The 11819-nt window shown below is 35.9% G+C and overlaps 1 protein-coding gene across 1 annotated transcript; it reads left to right on the forward strand.

The window, feature by feature from the left end:
• The first annotated feature begins 312 nt into the window (after nt 1–312).
• Nucleotides 313–7182, forward strand: LOC141563503 (putative E3 ubiquitin-protein ligase TRIML1). The gene is made up of 7 exons (XM_074304699.1): nt 313–372; nt 2938–3361; nt 4109–4204; nt 4643–4873; nt 5549–5571; nt 5696–5793; nt 6485–7182. Exons 2-7 carry the CDS (start codon nt 2942–2944, stop codon nt 7024–7026), a joined length of 1410 nt encoding a protein of 469 aa, XP_074160800.1. The 5' UTR covers nt 313–372; nt 2938–2941; the 3' UTR covers nt 7027–7182.
• Nucleotides 7183–11819: the final 4637 nt, after the last annotated feature.

Consider the following 11819-nt stretch of genomic DNA (forward strand, 5'->3'; position numbering starts at 1 on the left):
AACACAAGGTGTAAATTCACCTGGTCCAACATAAGGTGTGAATTCAATTCATTATTAGATTATCCAGGATTACTTCTCTTCCAAAAGCATGGTTCTGATACTTCCTGAAATTCACATTCTTGTGATTGCATTTGCACTGAGTACCATGGAGTTCATACCTCTGAGAAAATGGCTGTCACATCTGAGTTTATTCTTGCCTTTGGAGGTCAGGAGAATTCACACCTTGAAGGAAGGAGGGACTTTAGTGTGCTTAGCATAGCAGTATATAAACGGCCTAAAAGGAGACAGATTCAGAGTTTCCTTCTTCTGAAAGCAGAGAAAAAAGGCAGAGCAGTGGAAGCTGAAGAAAACATCCAAGAAGAAAAAAGGAAGGTACGTTTTTCCATTAAAAACTTCATTTCTGGGTCAAGAATGTAAATATGGTCATTAAAATATGGCAGGCATTGAGGGTGAGAGCTGTAGTTCACCATGATGTAATATACAACTTTGGGAATGAGTTCTCTAAACTCAGGAAATGGAGGAGAGCAAGATTTCATGGGTTCATGTGTTAGGAAATAACATGTCAGATTGATGAGGTTTGGCCCAGGTCAGAGAATTGTAGGAACCCTTTCTGGTTGTCACAAGTCCAATGTGAAAGAATTCATGAACCAGAAAAGTTAGCCTGACACAAAGAAGTTTATTGGCAGTGAGAAGTCAGCTTTTGCTAGGAGACTGACTTCCAAGTGACAAAGTCCTGGCAGAGAGATAAACAGGGGTGTAGAGAAATGCTGGCAGAGAGAAATAAGGAGTAATGCTGAGAAGAGGCAGGGGGTCCTTACAGGCAGCTATGCCAAGGAGAGGTTCTTGGGCATGGCATGATTCCTGCTTTGGACCTCCTCCAAGAAAATGAGCCCCAAATTCCCCTTTATTATGAGAAATCTGAAACTGAGGTTTCAATTGAATGAGATTTCTTCAATGTTGTCATTGCCCCCAGGCCTAGATTTCCAGTTGAATAAAACCACTCCTGGGACTGGTCCTGAGCCAATTTTCAGCTCAATAGAGATATCAGGTCCAGATCTCCAGCCAAGGCATAGTAGGAGTGGCTCTGGGCCAATCTTAATGAAACCACTTAACTGCCCCAAGAGTGGGTCTGTGTCCGGAGAGTTTCAGGGCTCACAACAAATGTCAAGAAGTATAGTTTCAGGGTTCCTCTGTCATTTTTCCCCTCAAGCAGTCACCACCCAAAGGTTCATGCCAGGAGGGGAGGTGTGAGATCTGAAAACAGCAGCAGGGCATTTAAGGAGTGTTATGTTGCCTAATCAGTTGTCCCATGATTTGCAGGCTGAAGGGCAGTTGAAAGTTCAAAGCTTGCAGTTTAGAGAAAACAGATCTCAGGAGCAGATTAAAAGTGGGGTGTCATCCAGGGTTGAAATGATGACGTTAGGGAATGAGGCCTTTTGCAAAAAAAAATCAGGAACCATTTGTGAGCTGCTTTTGAGAATGCTGATAGTCCACCCAACAATGCTGAACAACCCCCACTACCCACAGAGCTCTCTAGCTGAACATAGTTAAGGAGTTAATTGCTGGCAGAGGTATAGAATGCCAAACAAGAAAGGTAGAAAAGAAAATGCTACGAGCTTTTTTATTTCTCATCCTTAGTAAAGGTGTTTAGTAGTCTAGAGTCTAGGGTGCCATTGAGAGTTCCTGAAGAATAAGCATTTCTTTCCCATTTTAAGGGAAGCTAATTTCTCCTGATGGGGTGGAGTCAGGGAGCAGGGTGGCAGGATTAAGGGTGTGAGGAATCCAGAGGGCCAGGTCAGGTAGGAGACCCTGATATTTATTAGGCCTCTCATCAAGCCACTGATGCCCTTTGGCTTCTAAAAGGCTCTGAACCCTGGAGGTTAATGGCTTTCCCAAGGTTAATTTTGAGGTCTCTAAGGCAGGATGGCCCTCCTAGGGAAGTATATAACTGCTCCTGTGAGGCCCAGTCTGGAGGATGGGTGTGGCCCTGCCTGTCAGGGCTGCAGATCAAGATAAAAATGCAGTTTTTATCTTACCATATCTTACAATAATTACCATATATATGAAAAAATTCATCACAATTCTTTTTCTTGGTGACAAAAAATTTCGAACAAAGTTCGGATTTAGAGATTGATAGACTGTTTTAATTGAAGAGTATAGTACAATATTGTTATATCAGAGAAACAAGGAAGGCATAAGCTCTGATGCAGACTAAAATAAACATAAGCAATACAACCAGTATAAACAGACCCCAACCACATACATGCAAAGCATGAAATAAAACTAATTCTAATGACTAATCTTGACTCTTTAAAAAGTTAAGAAAATATGCCTCCATTTCTTTGTAAGACATATTTCATGAGGCGTTTGGCTTAGGAGAACTGTTATTTTGTTGTTCAGCCATTACTGTAATTGAATGTAAGCCATTATGGCCACTTCTGATGGGAAGGAATAGAGAATTACCCCAAATGACTGAAATATTCAAGTGAAAAGCATAATTTTTTTTTTTTTTTTTTTTTTTTTTTTTTTTTTTTTTTAAAGATTTTGGGTAGGGGGAGAGGAAGAGAAAAGAGAAAGGGAGACAGTTATTTATAAAATCAGAATTGAAATTTTCAACAAAAGTTGAGAAAAGGACAAAAAGAAGAGCAAATTTGACCTAAGTAAGATTATGAATTTAATTGGGAACAGTGTTTCAATAGTTATTAGCTGATCTAGAGAAGCTTAAGAGATCAGAAAGAAATTGCAGTGCTTACATATTTCTCATCTTAGTTTCCTCAATCACATGATGTGAAAAATTCAGTCTTTTCCTCTTATCCATTGTATTAGAAAGAACAAACAACTATATGAAATGATAAAGTTGATGGAATAGAAGGGGCCATGTCTTTGCACTTTTGTCCCCTAACGCAGTTACTGACCTTTCCTATTCTCTTTCCTCAGAAACATGGCCTCTACCTCAGAACTGATTCAAGACTTCCACAAAGAGTTCATCTGCTCCATATGCAGGGAATACTTCACAAACCCAGTGACCACTGAATGTGGACACAGTTTTTGCCAAAGTTGCCTCAGTAGTAGTTGGCAACAAGGTCCAACCCCTTTCTCCTGTCCAGAGTGCAGGAGTGTCTCCCAGATACAGAATTTTCAAGTCAATGTGCAACTTGGTAAACTGGCAGCCTTTGCCAAAGAACTAGGATCCTATTGTTTTCAGTACCCTGATGGACATGGCAAGTGTGAGGTACATCAGGAATTGGAGAAGCTCTTCTGTGATGATGACCAGAGGCCAATTTGTGTGTCCTGTTCTCAATCCCAGGAGCATGAGGCTCACACAATCTTTTGCATAGATGAGGCTGCTGAGAACTTTAGAGTGAGTAATGTACCCCATCATTCCATCCACATGTTCATTTTGAATTTTCACAATAGCCTTCAAAGTTCATCCTAGCAAGAGATGTGTTTTCACAAGCTAGCTGCTATACTCTAAGTACTCAAAAATGCTCTTGGTTAATTGAAGTATAATGTGTTTTCTGACCTCAACCTAAGTCTTTCCTAACAGACTGAAAATATAAGTCTCCCCTAATGTTCAAGAGTTTACTCTTGTTTTGGCTGAATTATTTTAGTCTCTGGAAGAGCTTCTGTTCATTATAGAGAACGGATTCTGACGTCAGAGCCATCTTCATCTGTTATAGTATCATCATTTCTTCATCTATTACAGAAAGGGCCAAGACAGTTAGTTGACTAATGGTTTTCTTTTTATGTTACAAGAATGTTATCTCCTCTTGGGAGGGCAGGGAGGAGAAAGAGACTACTGTTATCTCAGAATTAGTCTTTCTGAAAGACTTGGATGCTAAGCCATTGCCCACATCTACTATGGGCCTCCTGAATTCAGGGCTGGTGCTCTATCCACTGTGCCACTTAGCTGCCCACATATACTATGGGCTTGAAGTTTTAACTTTTACTGTAGCTTCAAAAGTAAGAGCATCATTGCTTTATTATTCATTGATCTTTCAGCCATTCATACAAGAATAGGCTTGGATCTTTATAACTAAAACTTCTGAGGGCTACAGAAACATATGTTTTCTTTCTTTTAAAATATATATGATTTACAAATTTGTAGAAGCAACTCCATGGAACTGTGACTGCTTTGTGGAGAGAAACCAAAAACACTACGCGCCAATTGGCCATTGAGAAGGCTAAGCTGGCATTTGTACAGGCAAGTATCTATGTTTTGATCCTTCAACATTTGAAATGCATGTTCTGCTGTCATTCCTCAAAGTATCTCTTTGAGAGAAGTAGTAGACATATTGGTCCCATAAATGGGACACTGAGGGTCAGAGTGGTTAACTGTTTTTCCTAAAGGCACATAATTAGTAGCCAAGTGCTTAGGTTTCAAATCAATTGCACTTTGCATTGCAGCAAAAAGAGAACCAGAGAAGTAATGATGGTTTCCAACAGCAGAAATTGAGACTGTGTGCTTGGAGCATCAAGCATAGTAAAGTGGGGACAGTCTAGAGAGGTTACTCACTGTCCATGGCCAACCTCAGCCATAGAAATGAAAAAAATCAAAACTCAATGAGAACCTCAAAAGTTCCTATTGCCATTTAATGTCATGTCACTTCTTGTATTCATAAGCCTTATTTTTTCTTTGTAGAAGGAAGAAGAAATTCAAAAGAGGCACGTTTTGTCTGAATTCCAAAAACTTAAACGATTTCTAAAGGAAGAGAAGGATGCATTTCTATCAAAATTTGAAGCAGAAACAACAGCCAATTTAGAAGGCATGAAGAAGAGAATGAATACATTGTTCGTCCATAGTCTAGAATTAAGGAGGAGAAGCAGAGAGTTAGAGAAGGAGTGTAAGAAACCAGATCTGGATTTGCTCCTGGTAAGACCCCAGAAAATAAGATGAAAAAAGAGCAAAGAAAGTTAAGAGATGACAAGATGAACAATCTATACCCCATGTCTCAAACAAAGTGAAATTGTATAATCCATTATCCTTTTGTATGTTTTCTAGTCCTTCAACATATACAGGCTAGTTCCTTTTTTCCCTTTATTAACCTCTTAGGGCAATACATTCAATTGTGTGTTGGATTATGTTCTGGCTCCAATAAGGGAACAAAGAGAACAGTTAGTCTGGAACATTGAGAGAAAGAAAGGGATATAAGATGAAGCTGGAACATAGTGGGAAAGGAAGTAATATAAAGTGAACTTACAATGAGTTGGGCTATGTTGTGGAATTTTAATGGCCAAACAGAAGGTTATTAATGCTCAATATTTTAATTGATATGGGCTGTAATTCTAGGCAGATAACATTCAATATATTGAGACAAATTAGTCAGATCACAAGACAGGAGGAGAGCCTAAACCAAGATGGCTATTGGATGAGATAAGATAAAGGGCATATGTGAGAAATGTTTCAGGGCAGAAATTGTGAAGATTCTTTTCTATTCTGTCTTTTCAAGACAATGACGAGGTGGACAGTCTCATTTTCTTAACTCAAAGCATTATTGTATAACAACATAATTGTTCTAATCATATATCATTTATTTTCTCTCCTCAGGATATGAAAGAAGTGTTAAGCAGGTAGGTTTTACCCCTTACTTCATTAGGAGGAAACAACATAAATGGACCTTGATTGGAGCAATGAAGATTGTGTCACTGGTCTTTTGATAACTGGTAACATAAATTTAACATTTGTTTTCTCTAGGAATGAATCTGTGCTGCAAAAGAAAATAGAAACCTTTCAGATGTTTATGACTGTCCCCTCTATTACTGGTTTTATGAAAAAAATTTTCAAATTTAAAGGTGAGTAGGGCGGGAAAAGAGGAGGTCAATAACAAAGACCCAGCACATTTCCATGTCTTGCCCAATTTCCCAGTTAGAGCCCATTTGGCTTTCACAGAATCCTGGAATGTCAAGAATGGAACCTACCTTAGTGACCATCTAGTTCACCTTCATACCTGAACAATTCACTTCAGTATTTATCCAACCTTTTTTGCTTAAAAAGATATAGTGAATAATTTCAACTATACTCTATTCTTTTTCTAATTTCCTTACCATTAGGATTTTGCTCACAATGAGGCTCACTTTGCCTCTTTATAACTTTATATTTCTATATAACTTCTATTTCTTATTGATCTCTCATCAGAGGTCAGAGAAATTTAATTTTCCTTTTTACATAAAAACCATTCATGACTTAAGACTGTTACAATGTGGCTACAGTCTTTCCCAAATCCTTTCCCCACCCCTCCTCCAACTTTCCAGATTTCCCAAATAAGCATTTCATAAAATCTCTCGGCTACAAGACAAACCAAGAGCATCTCATTCCTCATACTATGCAGCTATACTGACCCTTACTGACTCTTTTGATATCACTGTGATACAGAAAAGGTCATTCCTCGTTGGGAACATTTGTTTATACCTTTTTCTCAGTAAAATAACTACAACAATATCACAACTTGGATGTTATTATTGTTTAATCTTCCTCTCTCCACAGTGAACATCACTCTGGATTGCAACACAGCTGACCCAGGTATCATCATATCCGAGGATATGAAAAGTATGAGATATGGAGGTATCCAAGAAGAAGCACCAGACAATAATGGGGGATTAGCAGATTTTGCTCAAGTCCTTGGGACTCAGTCCTTCATTTCAGGGAGACATTACTGGGAGGTGGAGATATCAAATAACACTGTGTGTTGTTTTGGCATCTGTAAAAAATCAAAAGAGTCTCAAGACTTGTTTATATTTAGAAGTGCACTGAAACATAATTCCTACTTACTTTATGCCACGTCCCACCTTAATCTTTGTTCCCAAGTCCATAGCTCATACTGCCTGGTCAATGTGAGCAAGTTAAAAATTGGCATCTTCCTTGACTATGAACGTGGAGAGATATCATTTTATCATGTGAAAAATGGATATCTAATTTTTACTTTCCCTGCCACTTCATTTTCAGGACCTCTCCAGTCTTTCTTTAGTCTTTCTAAGAAAGTATTGACAAATGATTCAAATGATTATTCTCTCACAATCTGTTCCTAAGTGAAAGAAATCAAAGAACACACATTTATTGGCCAATGAACTTCTGGCATTATCACCCCAATTCGTATGTACTATATTATATGAAAATAATTGTACCTACTTGCCCTGCTGACAATAACTTTTCCTGTTTTGTCTTTGTATTTTTTTTTTTTTTAACCCCAGTAGAATATAAGCTGTTATCAGGGATTGTTTCATTTTGCTCTCTCTATAACCAATGTGTAGAATGTTACTGAAGTTTAATAAAGGCTTGTTGAAATCGGATCAAAGTTTGTTAATTACTCACAGATAAATATGATGACAGGTATTAAGCTAGAAGGGAACTTGAAGCTAGGGGAATTCCATGTACTCTATGTAGACCTAGAAAAGTCTACTAGAATGATAAATAATCTTAAAAATTAAGAACTTGAAAAAATTATGTAAAAACACATATATGCCATTGACATCTACTGATTCCTAAAAGGAACTCACAAAGTATACATCTTTCAATTCTGAATGCATTTGGGGGAGGGGGAATCCATGTTAACACATAAATAACACACAAAGACAAATAAAAAAAATTTAATTTAAAATTCAATCTTTACTGACAATGAAGTAGTAACAATTATAATTGTTGAGAGCTGTAGCAAAGATTCATCCTAAATAAAGATTAAATAAAATAAGCCTGAAGCAAGAGTGGATTAAAGAAAAATAACAGAATCAATAAATTGGTTTAATAAAGGAAATGTCAATGAAGCATCTAGCAAAATCTTTTGGATTAAAAACAAGTGAGTTCTTAAAAGGAAATATTAATAGGAAAATATACCAAAAAAAACCTAGCTAAAACAGATCAAACTTAAAAATCAAACTACAATTAAATGTAAACGAAAAGCTAGCTCTACCAAGTTTAGAAATGAAACTAAACCATTTTCAAGATTAATTCAATATTCCTATATATAATTTGATTTTAAAAAGAAAAAAGAGGGGAAAGTAGATTTTGCAGTGGATAGAGCACCAGCCCTGAAGTCAGGAGGACCTGAATTCAAATGTGGCCTCAGGCACTTAACACTTTTTAGCTGTTTAACCCTGGGCAAGTCACAACCGGAATTGCTTCAGCAAAAAACAAAACAAAACAAAACAAAACAAAACAAAACAAAACAAAAAAAACCAGGAAAGGAAAGAAAACCATTTTACTCTCAAAGTGAAAAGATTGAAATTGTAACAATGAAGAAGTAAAAATTTTAAAAGCTTCTAATTTTATGACAGCAAAACTAGCAACTTACAAAAATGGAAGAGACAAACTAACAACAATACAAATTTTAATTTAACCAATGTATGAAAAAGAAATTGAACAAATCTTTGATGAATTAACAAAATATGGAAAAAGCCCTCAAACTGACATGAAACATCTGATTTGATGAATTTGATGAAATGATTTTATCAAACATTCAAAATACAATTAATTATCATATTGCATAAAGATTTTCTTGAACAAAACAGAGAGAAGACATTTTATCATACTCTTTCCATTGTGTGGGATAATTCCACAGGGATATTCTATAAAGAGACAAACTGAAAAAGGGAGGCAAAAAAAATTTAGTCTCTTTTTCATGAGAAAGGGTACTTTTCATATGATACTCAGAAGTGTGCTGGGAATACAAAACTCAACAAGTTTTATTCCTAAAGCAATACTCTCACTCATTCTCTGTATTTTCCTCTCATTGTCTGGGCTTCAGAGCTCACAATGTGAATGCAAGAACCTTCCCCAACAATATTTTTTTTAAAGGGGGGAGCAAAGAGTCTGGGAACAAGGTCTGGACAAACAGGATTTTTTTAGTCGATACTCGTTGCACCTTACCCATCTTGTTTTTTGTCACAGCTCACGGGAGGGCTTGTTAGATAAGTCGTCATATAGGAATGCCAATGTTTTGTAAGAATGTTCAGCCTTTTTTCTAAGGGAACTTCACTTTTTAGATATTCCACTCACAATGAAACTCATATGATTCTAATACCACCAGTAGCAAAAGAAAAAAAAAAAGACAGATCAACATCACTAATAAAAAATAACCTCTTGATTAAAAACATTTGCCATGAGGCCACAACAATATGTTCAGAAATACTTTAAGATTATTCTGAAAACAAAGTTAGATTTATTCAAGGAATGTAAGGATGATTCAATATTAGCTAAAAGGAAACAATCAAGTTTGAGCATAAGGAAAACAATATAAAGCAGATTCACAAAAACCTTCCCAAAACATATAATTTATATGTTAACACTAAAAAGTCTAAAAGTAAATAAATTATTTTTATGATGATAAATAATATTTACCAATAGTTAGAAATATTCCAAGAAGGTCAGGATCAACCACTCTTACCAACATTATTCAGTATAATTGTTTGACTGATAACGGTAGGAAAAAACAAGAAAAATGAGTTGGTGGAATAAATATAGGAAAAATTGGGAAAATCTGTTGTTTTTGCAGCATTATATTGCTTTACTTAGAAAATTTTGTCAATTTTGTAAGAAAAATGTCTTCAAAATTTAGAACTCGAATTAATCAGCAGGATGTGGAACACAGCTAACAAAATCATCCATTTACTACCAATAACCATATTTATTACAATACTTTTAGCCTTGTCTAAGTTAGATATATTAAAATTAAATTTGCAGGTCATATGATCAGCAAGAAGTTTTTTTCTGATTCCCATGACTTCCCAAACTTACTCCAAATAGAAAATAGAGCAAAGACAAAGTAACTTCATGATCTAGGACATCTAGAATCCAAAATAAAGTTTAAAAAAAACCAGCCAGGAATTGAGTGCTCACTGATCTTGAGCTCATAGAATACCTCCTTAGAACCATAATAAAGGAAATAAAAGGGAAAAACCTGCTTGGACACACACACACACACACACACACACACACAGACAGACACACACACACACACACACACACACACACACACACACACAATCATCATTTTGCAGATGTATTTGTGCCATGAATAACATAGGCCCTAAGTAACTTTAAAGAGATATGCCTCTGGTAGTCTGGAGAAAAAGGGAAATGAGAACAAAAGTAAGTGAGACAAAATAACAACTGATATTTCTATATCTAATTAAGTTCTGAAACAGGTTTTAAAATTATATTATTTCATTTTAACCTCACAACAACCTTGTGAGATAAGCTCTACAAATATCCCCATTTTACAGATAAGGAAACAGACACAAAGAGATTAAGAAAATTGCCAGTGGTACGTGCAAAAATGTTTGTGGTAACCCTTTTTGTAGTGTCTAGAAACTGGAAACTGAATGGATGCCCATCAATTAGAGAATGGCTGAATGAATTGTGGTATGTGAATGTTATGGAATATTATTTTTCTGTAAGAAATGACCAACAGGATGATTTCATAGAGGCCTAGAGAAACTTACATGAACTGATGCTAAGTGAAATGAGCAGAACCAGGTGATCATTGTACATGATGACAACAAGACTATAAGATGATTGATGCTGATGAATGTGGTTCTCTTCTACTATGAGATGATTCAAACCATTTCCACTTGTTCAGTGATGAAGACACCCAGAGCTAGAGGCCTGGGGGAACTGAGTGTGGACCACAACATAGCATTTTCACTCTTTCTGTTGATGTTTGCTTGTATTTTGTTTTCTTTCTCAGTTTTTTTTTCTTCTTGATCAATTTTTCTTGTGCTGCAAGATAACTGTCTAAAGATGTATACATATATTGGATTTAACACATATTTTAACATATTTAACATGTATTGGATTACCTACCATCTAGGGGAGGGGGGAGGGGAAGGAGGGGATACTTTGGAACAGAAAGTTTTGCAAGGATCAATGTTGAAAAATTATCCATGCATATGTTTTGTAAATAAAAAGCTTTAATAAAAGTTAAAAAACAAGAAAAAAAAGAAAAAATGTCAGTGGTTACACAAATAGTAACTATCAAAGGCATATCTGTTTCTTTTCCATTTACAAAGAACCAACTCAAATTGTTCTCCCTTGTTCCAGCTCTGCTTTTAATAATCCATCCAAGTCTTGGGCAGATATACATTTTGGTAGTTTACAAAGTAATCTGATTTGGGTAAAAAAAAAACTCCTCCCCAATTCTATATACTGCTATTAGAGAATTAAAATTGAATTTCTCAATACCCAGTAATTGAGTCTTGTGTCCACACCACCTAAGTGCAGTGAGGTTTTTTAGCTTTTTATTCCTATCTCTCTCTTGATTCTGCTCCAAGATCTGCAAACCCCAGAGTAATATCTGTCTCCACACATTGATTCAATCTTTCCTTCAATTCTCCTTTCTCAGTCCCTTATCTCTATTATTAAATAATATCCAACTCCATCTTCAGAATTAGTTTCTTTCACTACATGAAAATCTCAAACCAATAAGCACAGACATTCTTACACAATTGAAATTCATTGCAAAACTTAGTTTTGACAATGAAAATGGAAACTTCAAAGTTTATGAACAATGTCTTATTTTATCAAGTAGATCACCTTAATTCCCTTTGGATGAATTTATTTCTAATTTACTTTGGCAAATGCTACAAATAATTCAGTGAAATTCACATCAGTTTTATTCTTAAGATACTATTTTGGGGGCAGCTAGGTAGCGCTGTGAATAGAGTCTTGAAATCAGGAGAACCTGAATTCAAATCTGGCTTCAGACACTTAACACTTCTTAGCTGTGTGACAAGTTGGGAAGTTACTTAACACAAGTAGCCTCAGAAAAAAAAGAAAGAAAGAAAGAAAGAAAGAAAGAAAGAAAGAAAGAAAGAAAGAAAGAAAGAAA

This window comes from Sminthopsis crassicaudata, chromosome 3 (genome assembly GCF_048593235.1).
Source record: "Sminthopsis crassicaudata isolate SCR6 chromosome 3, ASM4859323v1, whole genome shotgun sequence".
Lineage (NCBI taxonomy): Eukaryota > Metazoa > Chordata > Mammalia > Dasyuromorphia > Dasyuridae > Sminthopsis > Sminthopsis crassicaudata.